The sequence below is a fragment of the Balaenoptera borealis genome (assembly GCF_965194805.1).
Source record: "Balaenoptera borealis genome assembly, chromosome: 11".
NCBI classification, from domain to species: Eukaryota; Metazoa; Chordata; class Mammalia; order Artiodactyla; family Balaenopteridae; genus Balaenoptera; species Balaenoptera borealis.
In genome coordinates, this window is record NC_138868.1 from 96,568,117 (window position 1) to 96,590,467 (window position 22,351).

The 22,351-nt window shown below is 39.1% G+C and overlaps 1 protein-coding gene across 2 annotated transcripts in view; it reads right to left on the bottom strand.

Annotated features, from left to right (window-relative positions):
* Positions 1-247: 247 nt before the first annotated feature.
* Positions 248-22,351, bottom strand: part of BUD13 (BUD13 homolog) — a 34,231-nt gene continuing 12,127 nt past the window's right edge. The window contains exons 4-10 of one of the 2 annotated variants that reach the window (XM_082339762.1): positions 21,474-22,349; positions 16,035-16,339; positions 14,038-14,143; positions 13,544-13,682; positions 12,691-12,875; positions 12,369-12,450; positions 248-651 (exon numbers count right to left, since the gene is read on the bottom strand). In XM_082339762.1, the coding sequence (XP_082195888.1) occupies positions 558-651; positions 12,369-12,450; positions 12,691-12,875; positions 13,544-13,682; positions 14,038-14,143; positions 16,035-16,339; positions 21,474-22,349 (1,787 nt within the window). In that variant the 3' untranslated portion in view covers positions 248-557. The remainder of the gene's footprint in view (positions 652-12,368; positions 12,451-12,690; positions 12,876-13,543; positions 13,683-14,037; positions 14,144-16,034; positions 16,340-21,473; positions 22,350-22,351) is intronic. The other variant, XM_082339763.1, reaches the window with a different exon arrangement.

Here is a 22,351-nt window from a genome sequence, read left to right on the forward strand (position 1 = left end):
TATCTCTTCCCCACTAATTTGTGACACTACCTTTACCAGACACCAAGTCTCCAAACAGCCATGTCTATTCCTAAATCTAGTTTAGCAATAATTCTTATTTTCTAAGAGGAAGGAGCTATCACTGTGAAAGTTTTTACTCATCCTGCTTCCTAGATGAATGAAAAATCCAACTATCACCCTCCAAGATCCCTGGAGGTTCAATATTAGCTTGTATTCTTCCCCAAAACAGAATATCCATTTAAGAAAATTATTTTAAAAAAATAAATGTGTGTTTATTAAAAAGGGAAAACCCTAACCAAGAACAAACCCTGGGACACAGAGAAATCAATGCTTCCTCTGAAAGCCAGCAACAGGCAGTGTCGGCACACCTGAGAAGTACAGGTCTTTCAGTCCAAACATTACGTCTCAAATATTCTTCTGCAGTCAAAACTGGCATCCAACAAGTCGCTGGTCTGTGTGGGCCCTGATTATGAGCACAGATGACTGTTGCAGCTGGACGTCTGTCCACCCTGTGTCCACCACCACAACCCACAGCCACCCCCACTGCCTCAGAAAAGTTACATATCCTCAACACTCCACTTGTAGGCAAGTTCCTCCACCGCCTTCTTGCTGGTAAGCCTGGCAAAGCGCTTCTGTTCAAATCCATTGGATCTGCAATCAAGAAATACTAATCAGCCGGAATCCTGAACTAAACATTTATTTTTGAAAAAAGAGTTCACAATCTAATGAGCAAAAAGGAAAGTAAAGGCAATCATGTGAAAATATTTAAGACATAAGCAACAGAATCAGAAAGACAGAATACATAATCCAACCTCTTATCAGTCCTTGTTCAGTTCCTTCTCAAACTCTTTGACAACTGTTTCAAACATTTACCACTCTCTAAAGGCCCAACTCACTCTCAACTGATGTCTACGTATTATACTTTATCCATTCATTACACAAAAAATTAGTGAATTCTTATTATGTACTAGGCACTGTGTCATGAAAATGAGTATAACATAGCACCTCTCCTGATAAACTCACAGACTAGTGGAGGAGATTGACATTTAAACGAATAATTAAAACAAAAAGCATGGATTATGGTAGAAATACGCACTGGGTATCATGGAAGCAGAGTGGGGACCTTACTCAGCTTGGGAGGGGGACGGACAAGAATGGTCAGCAAAGGCTTCGTGAAGGGGGCCACTACGCTAAGTCTGAAAAGACGGAGTTAACCAGAGGGCCAGAAGGGTCAGGAGGGCATTTCAGCACAGAGCATAGCACGAGCAACAACAGCAAGGGCACAAAGTAAGAAATCGTATGGCACATGCAGGGAACCAAAGGCAAACTGGTACGGCTGGAGCCTCAAATATGAAAAGAGAGCAGCACGAGACAAAGCTAGAAAGGTAGGTAGAGGGCAAATCATAATGAGCTCTGTAAGCCACAGTATAAAGCTTAGACTTCACCTAGTAAGGATAAATTTATTTTTTTTTATTTTTATTGGAGTACAGTTGATTTACAATGTTGTTACTTTCAGGTGTACAGCAAAGTGAATCAGTTATACATATACATATATCCACTTTTTTTTTTTACATTCTTTTCCCATGTAGGCCATTACAGAGTACTGAGTAGAGTTCCCTGTGAAGGATAAATTTAAAGTGGGAGCATAAACTGCATTTCAAAGAGATCACTCTGGAGGAGACTGAAGGCAGGAAAGTTACTGCAATGGTCCAGGCAACAGATGATGAAAGTAATGATAAAGAAGAGGGACAGAAAGACAGAAAACATGGTAGGACTTAGTGATTGATCAGTTATATAAGAGCAAAGGAGGAAGAGGTAAGTTTGACTCATGGGTTAATAATTTTAGTGACTAGATGAATGAGGCTGCCATTAACCAGGACAGAACACAAGAGTAGGAGCACGCTTAGAGTAGGGAAAGCTGATGAGTTCAGTTTTGAATATGTTTGCATTTAAGGTGCCTCAAGTACATATCAACAGAGAAATCCAATGCACAGCCAGATACTCCAGACTGAGGTGCAAATACAGATTTGGGAATCATGTACATACAGCTGGTAAGTGAAGGTGTACTAGACAAGATTCAGCCAAGAGAGCACACGGAGTGAGAACAGCTAAGGGTTACAGATGGAGCCCAGAGAAACATTTAAGCAGGGGGCACAGAGGAACAGAAGTTCATAAAGGTGGCCAAGATGAAATGATAAGAGAAAATAACCAGAAGTAGGGTGTCATGGAAGTCACTACAGGGGTGAATTTCAAGGAGTGGCCCTCAACTCCCTTCTAATACCATGTACTTCGTCTTCTTACATAAACTTCTTGAAAGAGCCTTTACTCACTGTCTACTTCCTTATTTTTCATTCACTCCTTCACACAACAGAACTTGGCTTTTGTTTCACTATGCTATGGAGTTAACGCTCTCTCAAGTGATTAATGACCTTCCTTATTGCCAAACCCAGTGATTTCTCCCTCTCACCTAATCAGTCACTTGGTTCTGCCATCTTATCACTTAACCAATTTCCCACTTCCTCCTCTCTCCATTCGTACTACCATTGTCATGGTTCAGACTTCCATCATCTTTAGCCTAATCTACTGCAACAACCTTGTATCTTGTCTCTCTACTTCCAAATTGGTGCCTTGCAAATGCTTCGTACGACCGCTACAATGCGTCACCTATCTAGAATGTAGAGCTACTGTTAATCCACCAGTGGCTCCCCTCTGCCTCTAAGGTGAACACCAAGCTCCTCAGAAATGTTTCCAAGTCCTTCAGTGACCAGGCCCCTGCTTACCTTTCCAGCCCATCTCACACAACTCCATTTCACACTTACTGCTATCCAACATCAAACTGCTTATAACAGGCCCCCACCCCACCAAACACTAGGATGTTCCATATCCTTATGACCTTGCAATACAGGATGCTCTTCCTTAAATATCCTTCCCTTCCTTCTTATCTTGGTTAATGACTGACATCCCTAAAGACTTAGCTCATGTATCACCTCCTCTAGGAAGCATGCATTCTCTGACCACAGTCTCCCAAGGCTGAATCTAACTACTCTTCCTTTGTGCTCCCAAGGCACCTTGAAAATCCTCTATAGTAATACTTGGCAAGTAGCATTGAAATTATTTACTTGTCTGTCTTCTCCTCTAGATAGAAAGTGAGTTGCTGTGCTCAAGGACTGTCTCTCACTAATTGTGAGACCCTAGCACCTAGTACATAGCTGCTTAAAGTTATAATACGTATGCTAAGTGCTACTGAACTGATTGGGATGACAGGCTTCCCTCTTTCCTAAGGCCTTCCCTAAGGGATCAGTTGGGTGAGTAGTGAAAGGGTGAGGAAGAAGGGAAGCTTATCATGAATGGCACCATCTCCAACCTTAGAAGCATGCATGGTGTTCTAGAGCACAAGGAAACCACTGCTTCTTGTCTTGGGGAATAAGTACTTAAGAGAATCAACACTAATATGATCAAACAGACAAAAGGTCCTATGAATAACAAACCAAACGCTAAACAGAATCAAAAAAACAAACTGCAAGAGAACACACAGTGGAAACAGCTTTAGACCGAAGAATCAGATGCCCAAGGTCTAATTCCAGCTTTATCAGGTGAGCTGAAAGACTCTAAGTTGTTAAATTTATCGGGGCCTCCGTTTCTCTTTTAAATAATGTAAGTTAGTTTAATTGACCTTATGGGTTTTTCTAACTGTAACATACTATAGATCTGTTTTAGAAATATTTACTTGCCAAAAACAGACAAAAGCAGAAAAGGCAATGAAAGAATAAATAATCAGAAAGAAAGCAAGGATGAGAAAGGGAACTAAAAGGAAAACTCTAGGAGAAAATAAGAATGAGAAGTGTAGGAAAACTACAGGGAGAGATGGAGACAAATTATACCAGTTAAAAACCAGGTCAGGGAGAGTTCTGTTTTGGGTCCAGAAATTTGAAAAAAATAGAAAAAAGAAAAAAAGAATGAACTCAGTGTAGCAGGAGTATCTTTAGGGTTGTGGCTATAAAAAGATCTACTTCTGGCTATACAGCAAATTAGTATTCTGAAAAATCCTCCTGTTACCAAAAAGCCGATATACAGTGCGCTGCAAATGAAAGCAGGAAAGGAGCCTGAAACCACAGCCACCCTGAGGATACCTGCCAATATCAGGAACTAGAGCTCTGGATTTAGATGGCAGCTTAAAGGACAGAAGATAATGCCTTAGGCCCATATAAAGCAGAGTGGTAGATTCCAGTCATGGCAGAGAACTCGTGCAAACTAATCTACACTCAGAAAACAATTATAAAGTCTGGACAAAATATAAAGATACAAGTATCTGAAAGTATTTGAAGGCATGAGAGAGTGACCAAAAGCAGACAAAACTTGGGTGGGAGTCTAGGTGTGAGAAGAGATTTGTGAGGCTTTTTGCCAGAGGGCACTTCCCAAACTGCACAGCTCATGGAGGCAGAAAGGCACAGGCCTACTGGCTTGAGGTGTCAGTGCAGAGTGAGCAGAGCAGCTGGAAAATCAGGGAAGAAATACTGAAAGGGAGGTAGCTTCAAAAGGGATGAACCCCAAAATCTACATACAAACTGCACCCAAATCTTTGGCTAACTGCTAAACTGTGCTTGTGCAGGGGAAACCCCCTTGGGCCCCATGAAAAAGCAGCAGCTAGAAACTGAAAGAACTGAGCAGAAACTCCTGCAAAGGAGTTAGAGTTTGGAGTTAAAATACAGCCAAGTTAACTGTCTACTGGAATAAAAATCAACACACTTCAAGGACTTCCCTGGTGGCACAGTGGTTAAGAATCCGCCTGCCGATGCAGGGGACACAGGTTTCGAGCCCTGGTCCGGGAAGATCCCACATGCCATGGAGCAACTGAGCCCGTGTGCCACAAGTACTGAGCCTGCGCTCTAGAGCCCGCAAGCCACAAGTACTGAGCCTGCGTGCCACTACTGAAGCCTGCGCGCCTAGAGCCCGTGCTCCGCAACAAGAGAAGCCACCGCAATGAGAAGCCCGCACACCACAACGAAGAGTAGCCCCGCTCACCGCAACTAGAGAAAGCCCATGTGAGGCAACGAAGACCCAACACAGCCCAAAATAAATTAAATAAATAATTAAAATAAATCAATTAATAACTAAAATAAATTAAAAATAAGATGGTTACACCATCTTATTAAAAAAAAATCAACACACTTCAAAGAAATATAAGAGAATTCAAAGTCTCTGCAATGTATCATTCATAATGTCCAGTATAACATTTTTAAGTGACCAGACATGTAAAGAAACAGTAAAATGTGATGAAACTCAAGAAAAAACTATGAATAGAAACCAATCCTGAGATAACCCAAATGTTGCAATGAGCAGACAGGACTTCGAAGCACCAATTATAAATATTCTCAAGGAAAAAAAAAATGATTCATAATGAATGAATAGGTAGGAAATCTCAGCAGAGAAATATGTCAAATGGAAATTCTAGAGTTGAAAAATATAATAAACTAGCTGAGGGACTTCCTTGGTGGCACAGTGGTTATATTATAAAAATATAATAAACTAGCTGAGGGACTTCACTGATGGCATAGTGGCGCCTGCCAATGCAGGGGACATGGGTTCGAGCCCTGGTCTGGGAGGATCCCACGTGCCGCAGAGCAACCAAGCCCATGTGCCACAACTACTGAGCTTGCACTCTAGAACCCGTGAGCCACAACTACTGAGCCCACGTGCCACAACTACTGAAGCCCACGTGCCTAGAGCCCATGTTCCACTACAAGAGAAGCCACCGCAATGAGAAGCCCATGCACTGCAATGAAGAGTAGCCCCTGCTCGCCACAACTAGAGAAAGCCCATGTGCAGCAATGAAGACCCAACACAGCTAAAAATAACTAATAAATAAATTTAAACTAGCTGAAACAAAAAATTCAGTGTATGAGCCTAATAGGCTAGAGATGGCAGAAGAGTCAATGAACTTGAAATCAGATCAAAAAAATTATCCCACCTTAAGAACAGAGAGAAAAATAATGATAGAAAAATGAACAGGACTTCAGAGATCTGTGGGATAATATCAAGTAGTGGAAATAGTGTAATTGGAGAAGGAAAAGTGGTTTTAAAAAAAAAGAAGAGGAATTGAACAAAAAATAGCCAAATAACCTCCCAAATGTGAAAAACATGAACTCATAAATCTAAAAAGCTCAACAAACTCAAAAAAGGATAAATACAAAGAAAACCACACCTAGGTACATCACAGTCAAACTGCTGAAAACCAAAGACCAGAAGGAAATCAGGAAAGCTGCCAGAGAATATATTATAATGTGTATATGTTGGGGTTAGGAGATGAGACAATGAAACAAATGAAATCTGAGGATTGACTTCTAATTGGAAACAATGGAGGCCAGAAAGTGATGAAAAGTCTTTAAAGGGCTGACAGAGCTGTCATAGAAGTCTGGTACTGTCAATCCTGAGTTCTCTGTGTTGGTTTGAAACCTCAGGAGTTCCCTGGGTAAAATCTGAAATTGGCCCCCATACTCAGAGGACAACGAGAGACAGAAAGAGAAAGAGGCAGATCACTCCAGATTGGCAGGTGGCAGTTTAATAAGCAAGGGAACTTACATACAAGGTTTGTCTTGGGCGCAGGACAAGTGGTTCTCCACACCTGCCTGCCAGAACCTTAAAAGTTTATATAGAGGCCTTATATATAAGGGTTCAGTCACATATTCAGTCCAGATGGTCAACAGCACCCTACTCTCTCAAGGCTATGTCCTTGAAATGGCTGCCAGTATGAGAAGAGTAGGCCGGATGTACATTCCAAGGACAGGGGAGAGGTAAGGGCCTCCAGTTGCCTGGGTCCAGCTCATAGATCAACCAGTGGTCACATCCCCTCGATAACCTCCCCCAACACTATGCCAGTGAAACAATCCTTCAAAAACGAAGGTGAGAAAAAATTCTCTAATTTAATTAATAGAACTGTGCCAATGCCAACTCCTGGCTTTGATAATGTACTATGGTTATATAAGATATTATCATTGGGGGAAGTTGGGTGAATGGTACACTAATACACTGTACTATTTTTTCAAGTTCTTGTGAGCCTAACATTACTTCAAAATTAAAGCTGTTAAGAAACAAAGGTGAAATAAAGATGTTTTCATATCAACAAAAACTGAATTTTTTGCCAACAGACCTGCACTGAAGGAATATTAAAATTTCCTAATTTCTTTAGGAAAGAAGAGAAGAATACTAGAAATTGTAACTGTGAGTAAGTACTAACAACTATATATTTTTTTCTTTTGTTTTCTTAGCTTCTTAAAAAAATACATAACTGGGTTTCCCTGGTGGCGCAATGGTTGAGAATCTGCCTGCCAATGCAGGGGACATGGGTTCGAGCCCTGGTCTGGGAAGATCCCACATGCCGCGGAGCAACTGGGCCCGTGAGCCACAACTACTGAGCCTGCGCGTCTGGAGCCTGTGCTCCACAACAAGAGAGGCCGCGACAGTGAGAGGCCCGCGCACCGCGATGAAGAGTGGCCCCCGCTTGCCGCAACTAGAGAAAAGCCCTCGCACAGAAACGAAGACCCAACACAGCCATAAATAAACAAATAAATAATTTAAAAAAAAAATATATATATATATATATAACTGCAAAGTAAAAATTTTAACACTGTATTGTGGGATCTATACCATTTTTTATGTAATATGTATGAAAACAATAGCACTAAAAACAGAGGTTAAGTAGAACTGTAGTGTTGCAAGGTTCTTATATTTTATGTGAAATAGTACAATTATAACTCTCAGTAGGCTGTGATAAATTAAAGATACGTACTGTGATCCTCATAACAAACACTGAAAAAAAAAATTGCAGAGAGGTACAACTAAAAAGAAAACAGAGCAATTAAAATTCACTACTAAATTCACACACCTAAAATCCAAACCACTGACAATACCAAATGCTGGCAAGGATATGGAGCAACAGAAATCCTCACTCTTTGCAGTAATGTAAAATGATACAGCCTCTTTGGAAGACAATTGGCAGTTTCTTATAAAATTAAACATAATCTCAACAATACAATATAGCAATCATTTACCCTGGTATTTACCCAAGTAAACTGAAAACTATATCCACATAAAAACCCATACACCAATGTTTATTGTAGCTTTATTCACAACTGCTAAAAACTTGGAGCAACCAAGATGTCCTTCAACTGGGGAATAAACAGACCGTGGTATACCCATCCAATGCAATACTACTCAGTGATAAACATGGAATACAGTACTGATTCATGCAAGAACATGGATGAATCTTAAAATGCATTTTGCTAAGTGCAAAAGGTCAGACTCAAAAGGTTACACATTGTATGATTCCATTCATGTAACACTCTGGAAAAGACAAAACTACAGGGACAGAAAACAACAGCAGTAATTACAAGGGGTTGGTGGAGGAGGTATAAATGACTAAAAGGAGACTTACACAGGAAATTTTAGAATGATGGAACTATTCCATACAGTACTAGGGTGGTGAATGAATGATTCTACTCATTCGTTAAATCCCATAGAACTATACACCATAATGAGTAAACACTAATATAAGTAAACTATAAAAGAAAAAAATTACCCAGGATGTTTGGCAGGGGAGAGGTATGGGGGCTGACTCTTTAAGTTATGTTGGAAAATGGTATTTTGATTAGAAATTATAAGGGTAAGAACAAAATGAACTGCACATAAATGCTACACTCTAGATGGTAAATTAGTTTCTCATTTCTGAATTTCTCAATTTTGAAACTATTTTACATGTGTCCTGGGATGAGCAAAATGGATGGTGGATGGTGGGTGCCAGGTTTCTCAATGTTGGGGAGGTAAGCAAAAAGGAAAGGTAATACTTGGTTAGAGTCAGTTACATCAACATGAACTCATATTTATATATATATGTAAATATATGTGTATATATAACATACTTGCAGGTGGATAGACACAGAAACAATTATAGATATGTGTGTATACACAGACTACTATACACGCATTAAGTAGCTCTGTCTGCTGAGAGGGTCTAGAAACAATGATACCTCAGTAACAACAAGCACTCTAGCAGTCGGATCTTGGTTTCTAAATATCTTTCTCCATTAAAAGCAGTCAGGATTTCTTAGAGAAATGGCTATTTTAGGGCTGGGGCAGAGAAAATACAATATGAGCCTGAAGCACCTTATAGTAACAGAAAGTCAAAGAATGCTCAAAAAATAGAAGGATGGGCATATAAAAGGGACACGTGAGAGAACTCCCAATGGCCAAAGAACAGAACAATTTAAGCAACAAAATAAATAACATACTATTAGATTACTATACAAAGTATAAAATATACATGAGTCCATACTGATATAAACAAATGATTGAGCAAATAAATGGGGAGATGAAACAGATCTTCCTTACAGAAAAAGTCTAAATAATATATGTAGATATCCTTCTGTAGGTCTCCTTTTGAGTGTAAGCTGAACTCAGTCGACTCACTTCCAGAGAAGAGAGTATGAAAGAAGAAAAACAGTAATTTTAAAGCAGAGAAACCCGGCAAACACTCACTACCTTAACCCAGTGATCCAGGTTAACATTACTAGTGATGTCATGTGGATATCATGTAACCCCTAAAAGGATGTGATGAGAAGGACACTCCACCACTGTGGAATTCTTTCCAAAAACCCATAACCTCAGGCTAATCATGAGAAAAACATCAAACAAACTCAGTTTGAGGAACATTCAACAAAAATACCTGACCATACCGCCCCCACACAAAAGTGTTAAGGTTACAAAGAACAAAGAAAGACTGAGAAACTGACACAGATCAGAAGAGACTGAGGAGACATGACAACTAAGTACAATGTGGTATCCTGAATTGCATCCCTGAACAGAAAAAGAACATTAATAGAAAACTGGTGAAATCCAAATAAAATCTGGTGCATTAATAATAACATACTAATGTTGGTTTCTTAGATTTGATTAATGTATCACGATAATATAACGAATGGTAACAAAACTGGATAAGGAGTTTACAAGAATTCTTTATAGTATCTCTGCAAATTTTCTATAAATCTAAAATTATTCCAAAACAAAAAGTTTACTTAAAAAAAGAATACAAAAAAATTTTTTCAAAACACTACCCCAAGCAACTGCAAAATACACATTATCTTCAAGTGCAAATGGGCTATTCACCAAGGTAAACCATATACTGGGCCATAAAACATGCTTAATAAATTTCAAAAGATCAAAATATTACATAGTGTATTCTCTGACCTCAATGGAATTAAATTGGAAATCAATAACAATGAGATATCTAGAAAAGTCTAAATGTTTGGAATTCTAAAATACACTCATAAGTAAATCATGGATCAAAGAATGAACCAAAAGGAAAATTAGAAAATATTTTGAACAAAATCCAACATACATTCCTGAAAAAAGACATTCCTTAGCAAACTAGGAATAGAAATCTCTCAACTCAATAAAGGAAATCTACAAAAAAAATTCTATAGTTTACAAGATATTTCATGGTGAAAAGGCTGAATGTTTTCCTCCTAAGGTTAGCAACAAGGTAAAATATGTCTGCTCTTACTGCTTCTACTCAACATTTGCACTGGAAGTTGCAGCTAGTGCAATAAGGCAAGAAAAAGAAACAAAAGGCATCTGGATTAGAAAGGAAGAAGTAACACTGTTTATATTCACAGAGGACATGATCCTCTAGGTTCAAAATCTGATGGATCCTACAAAAAAAGCCATTGTACGAAGTGACCTTTACATCAAGGCAAGTGGCTGATAATATTTGTTGCCAATGATAAAATAGGAGCTTTCAAGCATAAATTAGAATTTTGAAAAACTTGTACCCACTACCATGAACTCCTTTAGCTTCTAGTTATTTAAAGATTTTTGTGATGAGATCAAAGTTAATATTAATATGTATATATCATTATCTGATATTGTATATGAAATATGTCAACATTTGGAAGGTCTGAAAAACTCAGCAAACCAATGAACAGTACATGATGTTATAAAATCATGCATGAGTAAAAGATTCATCCAAAATAGGAAAAAGACCAATGGATTTTAATCTAACAGTATGAAAAGCTTTCTGATATGGTTTCTGATTCCATATTACAAATAACCTTTAAGAAACTACCACTTATTGAGTTTTTGTGTAGTATTAAAAAAAATCTAATACACCTTCCTTTTCTAACTACCTATTATAAGGTTGAATTTTCTTCCTATATTTCAGCTAAACATACTGCAACAGACTAAATCCTGATGTCTTCTTGTAACACATTGCTATATTTAAAATGGATAACCAACAAGGGCCTACTGTATAGCACAGGGAACCCTGCTCAATATTCTGTAACAACCTAATTGGGAAAAGAATTGGAAAAAGAATAGATACATGTATATTTATAACTGAATCACTTTGTTGTACACCTGAAACTAACACAACATTGTTAATCAACTATATACCAATATAAAATAAAAAGTTAAAAAATAAAAATAAAATAAAATACAAAAAAAAAAAAAAGTCCTGATGTTTTCTATCAGCCCAGACATTAATGAGATTTGCAAGAATGTAAATCAAAGCTATCCTGAATCTCACTTTTTTTTGTTTGAAAAATATAGTTATTTCTCTTTAAAAACAGGGTAACTATGTTAATGTAATGGCTTTTTTTAAAGAATTAATAAATACTTTTTAAACTTCTTAGTTTAATTTCTAATATGGTAAATATTAACAGCTATAACCCACATAAACAAAACTTTTTAGAGTCCTCAATAATTATTAAGAGTGTAAAGGGGTCTTGAGATGACAAATTTTGAGAGTCACTGTGCTAGATGATATAACAATGTCCTTTAGCAGGCAAGAGATGGGATCTAACATGAAGTAGAGGGACTGACTTTGGATAGGAGCATATATAGTTCATCCATGATAGCAGAAAGGAAGTTAGTGCATGTGGGTACAGATATGGGTAGGTGAAAAGACAAGGTGGTAGGGGCAGTGCAACATGACAAGTAACTCACTCATAAGGCAGTGAAGAAAAGATTCAAGGGCTACATTTTAAAGATACAACATACAAAAGGCTTCAGACTAGCACCTATCATTCACCCCCTCCAAACCTTAGAAAATATCATTAGAAGTGATCAGTGTCAAAAACAAAGGGTATCCTAGCTGGACCACCTGAGTTATTTGCCCAGAGCTTTGAAAAGGAAAAAAGGAAGGAGTATTCTAAGCATGGGAAATGAGATTTGAGAAACAGAAGCAACCAAACTGCATATTATTAACCTTGTGATTAAGGCAGAAAATGAGGCAGAGTGTAGAATGATTTGAGAACAGTCAGGGAAGGTTCGGGTTAGATGGAAGAGAAAACAAAACTGTAGGAAATATTCAGGTTTACCTGTCTACTCCATCCCAGCGATATCCAGGCCAGATATTGAACCTGTTGGGAGGAGGTGCTGGGCCACTGTAGCGAGGTCTCACTAATGACAGGAGAGGGAGAAAAGTTAGTTACCTACGTAATTCAAATCAGAGCTCGATGGCAGTGGGAAAAAATTTCTTTGCACAGAAGTCTCTATTGAGTTAAATCTAAATTCCCCAATACAAGAAATCTGAAATTGTATGGGAAAGCCTTCTTTGCACATAGCTATGTATCATCACCCTATTGATTTTCTCTCTTCACGTAAGTCACCTCATTCTCTGAAGATTCCCAGAAGGCTCACCTTTCTTATTCTTGCTCTCCTTGGCCTTATTCTTCTTGATCAAGTTGGCCATGGGGTCCCCCTCTCTTTCTTTTTCCCTCAGCATCCGATCTAGATCTTCATCATCAATATAGCGGGCCAGAGGCTTTTGCATTTCCTTCATTGCATCCTCCACATTTTGTTGCTGCTGCCGGCGCTGTGCAAGCCTGGACAAAAAGAACCAGGAGTGTCTGCTATCCTGTTTAACATTTCCACTCTTACACTGAGATGTACTGCTACACTTGGAGAACCTCCTCTTTCCAGCAGCCTAGGCCAAATACTGAAAAAGGTAAAATTCTTAGAATACCAACTGGAAGTGTGGAATATATCAGTATCTTAGGAAGGAGACTGAGCACACTGAATTTCCCATTCCCAAAAACAGCTTTGGGGCTTCTCTGGTGGCGCAGTGGTTGAGAATCCACCTGCCAATGCAGGTGACAGGGGTTCGAGCCCTGGTCCCGGAAGATCCCACATGCCGCGGAGCAACTAAGCCCATGTGCCACAACTACTGAGCCTGTGCTCTAGAGCCCGCGAGCCACAACTACTGAGACCGCGTGCTGCAACTACTGAAGCCCGTGTGCCTAGAGCCCATGCTCCGCAACAAGAGAGGCCACCACAGTGAGAAGCCCGCACACCACAAGGAAGAGTAGCCCCCGCTCGCCACAACAGGAGAAAGCCTGTGCACAGCAACAAAGACCCAACACAGCCAAAACTAAATAAATAAAATAAATAAATTTATTAAAAAAAAAAAAATACAGCTTTGAAGGCAGAAGAATAGAGAAATGACTTCCTCCAGTCACTGCAGTCTTGTTTTTCCTTTCAGTGGTTCTCTTACCCTTTTCCCCACTGAGCGTACAGCTCATCTCTCTCCGAGTCCTTCTCCGCTTTTCTCCTCTGCTCTAAACGTTCCAGTTTCAAATTCCTCTTACGACCAAACTTATCTCGAAATACGGTTTCAGCATACTGGAATTCAGCTGCAAAGGAAAATTATACTTTTAAAGATAAACACCAGGTATCAAAATCAGAAATAATATTCTAACAGCTGAAATCAACCACGTGGGGTTCTGATGCTGGATAAGAACCTTCACAGCCAGACTACTAGTAGTCCCTACCAACATCTAAATGCATATTGGCGATGATCCTGAAAATTAACATTTTTCAAGAAGGAAAAGAACCACTTGAACCCAATGAGAAGTTAAAATAATGCACAAAACCAGAGCTGAAATTTGACAGCAATTAAAACTTTTAAATATCAGGTATAATAAACTACATTAAAAAAAATAAAAGCTACAAGAGCCTCAACTGGTCTCTGCACTTTCACATTTTTACCTTCAAATGCCATGGTCTCTTGGTCCCGTCTCTTGAGCTCCTGCTGCTCTCGCTGTATGTCAGTCAACACCAACCCAGTTTTAGCCCCAGAATACATGTGTGCAGCCTATGCAATGGAAAAGGGAGCATCCAACATTAAGACAATGCAGCAATAGACTCCATGGGTATACACAGGTGTATTTTTGTCTGATAATCAGCAATAACCAAACCAAAAACTCTAGCTTTATATTCTTATTATCAACCACAGGTTTCACAAAATACAAAAGAAGAAATAAAACTGAATTTCATGGAAAATTAACAGTACTATCAAGTTTAAGAGTAAACAGAAACACAAACCAACAATATGCTAAAGGGAAGGCTAAGCATCGTATTTCTGACTTTTCAGCATATAAACTGCACACATGAAGACTCTCAGGTCACCTGACCAGAAACCTCTATAAAGCTCTAAGCCCTCTGGTAGAGATCAACACTGATAAAATATTTCATTTAAATCACAAAGTCAAGCAAACCTAAGATCCTGAAATTGTGGCTGTATTTCAGGATAATGACAAGATATAACCAAATCGAAAGGTCTTACTAAACTCCACTCTGTATCAAGATAACAAACCAACCCACAATCAATGTATATACTTATATCCCGATATTCTTAAACAACGTACTAAATTAAATTTGATTAATATTAAATTGCCCATGGACTAAGCAGATACATAAAAATGTCAAGGAGTCCAGCTGAAACACAGACCTCACTCTGTTCCCCAAAAGAGAAGAACCCTACTACCTGGGCTAGGGACAGGCTGGTCTACCCTACCAGGACCACATGGGCTACAGAGAAACTTACCTGAAAAGTCTGCGTTAGAGGAAACGTGCACACCACAGGCTCTATCATTCTCTTTCTTAACCAACTCACTGGAATAACACTTTTTTTTTTAAATTAATTTATTTATTTTTGGCTGCGTTGGGTCTTTGTTGCTGCGCGCACGCTTTCTCTAGTTGCGGCCAGTGGTGGCTACTCTTCGTTGCGGTGCACGGGCTTCTCATTGCAGTGGCTTCTCTTGTTGAGGAGCATGGGCTCTAGGCACACGGGCTTCAGTAGTTGCAGCACGTGGGCTCAGGAGTTGTGGCACATGGGCTTAGTTGCTCCGCAGCATGTGGGATCTTCCCGGACCAGGGCTTGAACCCGTGTCCCCTGCATTGGCAGGCGGATTCTTAACCACTGCGCCACCAGGGAAGCTCTGGAATAACACTTCTTTACTAGTACTGGTGTTCTTTACAACACAATTACTCAGGGTTCATGCGGATTTGTTTTGCTAATTCAGGCTTCATCACAGATTTAAAATAATACAAAACACTTATTTCCCAGGTGATATGATTTCTAAAAGTCGTTTTATATTTTAAGTGCCTCTCTTTAAGCTCTGGAGACCTACAGTCCAATTCATAATAGTAAACTGCTTACATTAAATGCTTACTTGTCCCAGGCACTGTGCTAACAGCTTTACTTACTGACTCATTTAATTCCCACAAGAACCTTATGAAGTACGTACTACTATTATCCACATTTTAAAGATGAAGAAGCTGAGGCTTAGAGATATTATGTATCTTGCTCAAATCTCACAGATAGTACATATAAGAAGTATGATCCCAATATGTGATGTTTGACACAAGGTTCATGCTCCTAACTCCACTCTGTAAACTACGTTCTCAGTTTATTCGTAAGAAAATAGGAAGTTTCTGTGGACCTATTAAAATGAGATTCATGGAACTGAGAGGATATAAAGGCAGAAGCTCTTTAGGAAATCTGCTATTTGCAAGTTCACCTGGGCTGGGTTAGGCAGTCCTGACTTCAGAGAGAAGAAAAGAGCCCTAGAGGTCCTGTGAGCTAGATTTACTATGCTACTAAGAGCTACCTCTTCTTGCTTTGGCTTGGATCTCTGGGACTTGTACAGAGCTAAAAGACAGGAGTTACTCTAAGAGAAGATATGGCTCCTGAAAATTCTTACCTTCTTTCCCAGAGGCTGACTCCTTCGAGGTGGAGACAGGTCGGAATCAGAAGATTTGGCCCTCTGTTTCCTCCTTGGTGGAGAGAGGTCAGAATCAGAGTTCCCGTGCCTAGGTCTATTCCGTGGAGGTGACAGATCTGAATCAGAATCCCGGGGCCCTGAACTTTGTTTATGCCGTGGAGGAGAAAGATCTGAGTCAGAGGCTTTCCTACTGTCACTTGGGTAGGAAGAAGAGTCCAACATGTGACTCTGATGTCTCCTGGGTGAAGAGCTTTTATGATATTTCCTATGGCTGGGGGAAGAGCCTGGAAATTAAACAGTAAAGTCTTTAATCCCCTTGGCAGAATCTAAAAAAAGAATTTGTCAGGCTAATGTTCAACATTCATTTAGTCCTCTCGTGAGGAACTATCACTAACCTAAATACAAGTACGAATGACATGGGAGAAGAGCAAAGTGAGAAACAACTTTTAAAACCAATAGGCAGGATGTGGGGTTCTATTCCCAAGTTATTAGTGACTGACTAGCATGTGAGATCTCAACATACTCATCTGTGCCATATATATATATATATATGTGTATATATATATATATATTTTAGGTTATTAATCTGTTTTGAGTTTATTTTTGTGTATGGTATTAGGGAGTGTTCTAATTTCTTTCTTTTACATGTAGCTGTCCAGTTTTCCCAGCACCACTTACTGAAGACTGTCTTTTTCTCCATTGTGTATCCTCACCTCCTTTGTCATAGATTAGTTGACCACAGGTGTGCGGGTTTATCTCTGGGCTTTCTATCCTGTACCATTGATCTATATTTCTGTTTTTGTGCCAGTACCATATTGTCTTGATTACTGTAGCTTTGTAGTATAGTCTGAAGTCAGGGAGTCTGATTCCTCCAGCTCCGTTTTTTTCCCTCAAGATTGCTTTGGCTATTCAGGGTCTTTTGTGTCTCCATACAAATTTTAAGATTTTTTGTTCTAGTTCTGTAAAAACTGCCATTGGTAATTTTATAGGGATTGCACTGAATCTGTAGATTGCTTTGGGTAGTATAGTCATTTTCACAATATTGATTCTACCAACCCAAGAACATGGTATATCTCTCCATCTGTTTGTGTCACCTTTGACTTCTTTCATTAGTGTCTTACAGTTTTCTGAGTACAGGTCTTTGACCTACTTAGGTAGGTTTATTCCTAGGTATTTTATTCTTTTTGTTGCAATGGTGAATGGGACTGTATCTTTAATTTCTCTTTCTGATCTTTCGTTGTTAGTGTATAGGAGTGCAAGAGATTTCTGTGCATTAATTTTGTATCCTGCAACTTTACCAAATTCATTGATTAGCTCTAGTAGTTTTCTGGTGGCACGTTTAGGATTCTCTCTGTAGAGTATCAAGTCATCTGCAAACAGTGACAGTTTTACCTCTTCTTTTCCAATTTGTATTCCTTTTATTTCTTTTTCTTCTCTGATTGCCGTGGCTAGGACTTCCAAAACTATGTTGAATAATAGCAGTGAGAGTGGACATCCTTGTCTTCTTCCTGATCTTAGAGGAAATGCTTTCAGTTTTTCACCATTGAGAATGATGTTTGCTGTAGGTCTGTCGTATATGGCCTTTATTATGTTGAGGTAGGTTCCCTCTATGCCCACTTTCTGGAGAGTTTTTATCATAAATGGGTGTTGAATTTTGTCGAAAGCTTTTCCTTCATCTATTGAGATGATCATATGGTTTTTCTCCTTCTATTTGTTAATATGGTGTATCACATTGATTGATTTGCATAAATTGAATAATCTTGCATCCCTGGGATAAATCCCACTTGATTATGGTGTATGATCCTTTTAATGTGCTGCTGCATTCTGTTTGCTAGTATTCTGTTGAGGATTTTTGCATCTATGTTCATCAGTGATACTGGCCTGTAGTTTTCTTTTTTTGTGACATCTTTGTCTGGTTTTGGTATCAGGGTTATGGTGGCCTCACAGAATGAGTTTGGGAGTGTTCCCTCCTCTGCAATATTTTGGAAGAGTTTGAGAAGGATGGGTGTTAGCTCTTCTCTAAATGTTTGATAGAATTCACCTGTGAAGCCATCGGGTCCTGGACTTTTGTTTGTTGGAAGATTTTAAATCACAGTTTCAATTTCATTACTTGTGATTGGTCTGTTCATATTTTCTATTTCTTCCTGGTTCAGTATTGGAAGGTTATATACCTTTCTAAGAATTTGTCCACTTCTTCCAGGTTGTCCATTTTATTGGCATAGAGTTGCTTGTAGTAGTCTCTCATGATGCTCTGTATTACTGCAGTGTCTGTTGTAACTTTTCATTTCTAATTTTATTGATTTGAGTCCTCTCCCTCTTTTTCTTGATGAGTCTGGCTGAAGGTTTATCAATTTTATCTTCTCAAAGAACCAGCTTTTAGTTTTATTGATCTTTGCTACTGTTTTCTTTGTTTCTATTTCATTTATTTCTGCTCTGATCTTTATGATTTCTTTCCTTCTACTAACTTTGGGTTTTGTTTGTTCTTCTTTCTCTAGTTCCTTTAGGTGTAAGGTTAGATTGTGTATTTGAGATTTTCCTTGTTTCCTGAGGTAGGATTGTATTGCTATAAACTTTCCTCTAGAACTGCTTTTGCTGCATCCCATAGGTTTTGGATCATCATGTTTTTGTTGTCACTTGTCTGTAGGTATTTTTTGATTTCTTCAGTGATTTCTTGGTTATTTAGTAATGTATTGTTTAGCCTCCATGTGTTTGTGTTTTTTACAGTCTCTTCCCTGATATTTCTTTCTAATCTCATAGTGTTGTAGTCGGAAAAGATGCTTGATACGATTTCAATTTTCTTAAATTTACTGAGGCTTGATTTGTGACCCAAGATGTGATCTATCCTGGAGACTGTTCCATGTGCACCTGAGAAGAAGGTGTAATCTGCTGTTTTCGGATGGAATGTCCTAAAAATATCAATTAAATCTCTCTGGTCTATTGTGTTATTTAAAGCTTGTTATTTCCTTATTAATTTTCTGTCTGGATGATCTGTCCATTGGTGTAAGTGAGGTGTTAAAGTCCCCCACTATTACTGTGTTACTGTCGATTTCCTCTTTTATAACTGTTAGCATTTGCCTAATGTATTGAGGTGCTCCTATGCTGGCTGCATATATAATTGTTATATCCTTTTCTTGGATTGATCCCTTGATCATTATGTAGTGTCCTTCCTTGTCTCTTGTAACATTTATTTTAAAGTCTATTTTATCTGATATGAGTATTGCTACTCCAGCTTTCTTTTGATTTCCATTTGCATGGAATATCTTTTTCCATCCCCTCACTTTCAGTCTGTATGTGTCCCTAGGTCTGAAGTGGGTCTCTTGTAGACAGCATATATATGGGTCTTGTTTTTGTATCTATTCAGTGAGCCTGTGTCTTTTGGTTGGAGTATTTAGTCCATTCACATTTAAGGTAATTATCGATATGTATGTTCCTATTACCATTTTCTTAATTGTTTTGGGTTAGTTTTTGTAGGTCTTTTTCTTCTCTTGTGTTTCCCACTTACTGAATGAGATCCTTGCTGGGTAGAGTAATCTTGGTTGTAGGTTCTTCCCTTTCATCACTTCAAATATATTTTGCCACTCCCTTCTGGCTTGTAGAGTTTCTGCTGAGAAATCAGCTGTTAACCTTACGGGAGTTCCCTTGTATGTTACTTGTCGTTTTTTCCCTTGTTGCTTTTAATAATTTTTCTTTGTCTTTTTTGTCAATTTGATTAGTGTTTTGGCATGTTTCTCCTTAGGTTTATCCTGCCTGGGACTCTCTGCACTTCCTGGACTTGAGTGGCTATTTCCTTTCCCATGTTAGGGAAGTTTTCAACTATAATCTCTTCAAAGATTTTCTTGGGTCCTTTCTCTCTCTCTTCTCCTTCTGGGACCCCTATAATGCGAGTGTTGTTGCCTTTAATGTTGTCCCAGAGGTCTCTTAAGCTGTCTTCATTTCTTTTCATTCTTTTTTCTTTATTCTGTTCTGTGGCAGTGAATTCCACCATTCTGTCTTCCAGGTCACTTATCCATTCTTCTGCCTCAGTTATTCTGCTATTGATTCCTTCTAGTGTATTTTTCATTTCAGTTATTGTATTGTTCATCTCTGTTTGTGTGTCCTTTAATTCTTCTAGGTGTTTGTTCCTTAATTCTTCTAGGTCTTTGTTAAACATTTCTTCCATCTCCTTGATCTTTGCCTCCATTCTTTTTCCAAGGTCCTGGATCATCTTCACTATCATTATTCTGAATTCTTTTTCTGGAAGGTTGCCTATCTCCACTTCACTTAGTTGTTTTTCTGGGGTTTTATCTTGTTGCTTCATCTGGTACATAGTCCTCTGCCTTTTCATTTTGTCTGTCTTTCTGTGAATGTGCTTTTCATTCCACAGGCTGCAGAACTGTAGTTCTTCTTGCTTCTGCTGTCTGCCCTCTGGTGGATAAGGTTACCATCTGTGTCATATTTATCCACACATAAAGAGTGGGCAAAAAACAAACTGCGCTCAGGTCTCAGTGGTGTGGTGAAACTTAAAACTACCTGGATTATATTCTCATGTCCTCAGACTCAAGTATAAAAATGTATTTGAATTTAAAAATTAAAATAGTACCTAGGGACAAAAGATGGAGTAAACAAATTTCACCACACAGGTGTGAATCGTAGACATAAGCATCACAAATCACCTTCCCCAAAAGCAATCTGCAATACATATCAACAGTCCTAAAAGCACAGAACCCTCTGACCCAATAAATCAATTTCTATTGTACTTAGTTTCCTAGGAAACAGATCTAGAAGTACTTCAATTCCCCAGAAATCTACCTAGAAGTAGATAAGGAAATAATTCAGAACAGGGCAACCGTTTACGTATAAGGATGTTCATTATGGAATTATAGAAGAAAAGGTTTAGAAATAACCTAAAATACGCAATATTAGGGAAATGGTTAAGTAAACACCAACAAAAATTATATTAACAAAGAGATGTTCTACGACATGGGGAAGATAATGTTAAGTGTAAAAAAACAGGCAAGATTACACATGCAATATGTACTTACTGCCTAGACAAGTCTCAACTACATCAGAAATGAATAGAAAAAAAAAGACTAAAAGGACATTGGTTACAACACTAGCAGTGGCTGCCTCTGAATGACAGAATTTTGTATGACCTTTTTCTACATTTCTATGCATTCTATACATGCAACAAACATGTATACAATATCTTTATATGAGGTGGGGAGAATATACAAAAGGATATATAAAAATTTCCTCCCTGCTACTGTAAATTTTTAACTCTCCTCAGCCCAACCTGTCACCACTTCCCTCCAGTTTTTAAAACTTCTCCAAAGCTCCATTCTCATTTCTAAAGATCACAAATACCTAATAAAGCAACTAAAATGTCCAAAAGAAAGTGCCTCGGGAACAAGTCTCTCTCATGGACAATCAAATGCTCACCTTTAGAATCATGCTGCTTACTTCCAAAACGGGATTTTGCTTGCTTTTTCCGTGGAGGAGAGAGTTCTGCATCATATTCATACTTGCTGTTCTTTGGGAGTGATAGATGAGAAGGTCCTGGCCCCTTCCGATGTGGAGAAGTTTTGCTAGAGCTTTCTGGGGCTTTACTGCTTTTGGTTCTGGGCAGTGAACGAGGGACATTAGAAGCCAAGTCAGGGGAATTATGATGGGCCCTCCTGAGCTGTGGTGTGTCCACGGAGTCAAGAGTCCTTCTAGCCTGAGCTGTGTCAGGGGAGCTGTTATGGGCCCTTCTGCGAGGAGAGATATCTGAGGAATTGTGGTGGGCTCTCCTAGGTGGAGATGGATCTGGTGTGTCATGACGGGCCCTCCTAGGAGATACACCTGAAGAATGACGATGAGGCTTCCTGATGGGAGAAGGATCTGGTGAATCATGACGGGCCCTCCTTGGGGGAGATGGGTCTGAGTCATGATAGGCCCTCCTGGGGGGAGATGGATCTGGGGAATCATGACAGACCCTCCTAGGAGGAGATGAATCTGGGGTATCATGACGGACCCTCCTAGGAGATGAATCCGGGGTATCATGACAGACCCTCCTAGGATGCAATGAATCCGAGGTGTCATGACAGACTGTTCTAGGAGGAGATGAATCCAGGGGGTCATGATGGACCCTCCTGGGAGAAGATGAATCCGGGGTGTCATAACAGACCCTTCTAAGAGGAGATGAATCCAGGGTGTCAAGACGGACCCTCCTAGGAGGAAACGAATCCAGGGTATCATGATGGACCCGCCTAGGAGGAGATGAATCCGGGGTATCATGACGGAAATGTCTGTGTGAGGGTAGATCTTCATTGTGGCCT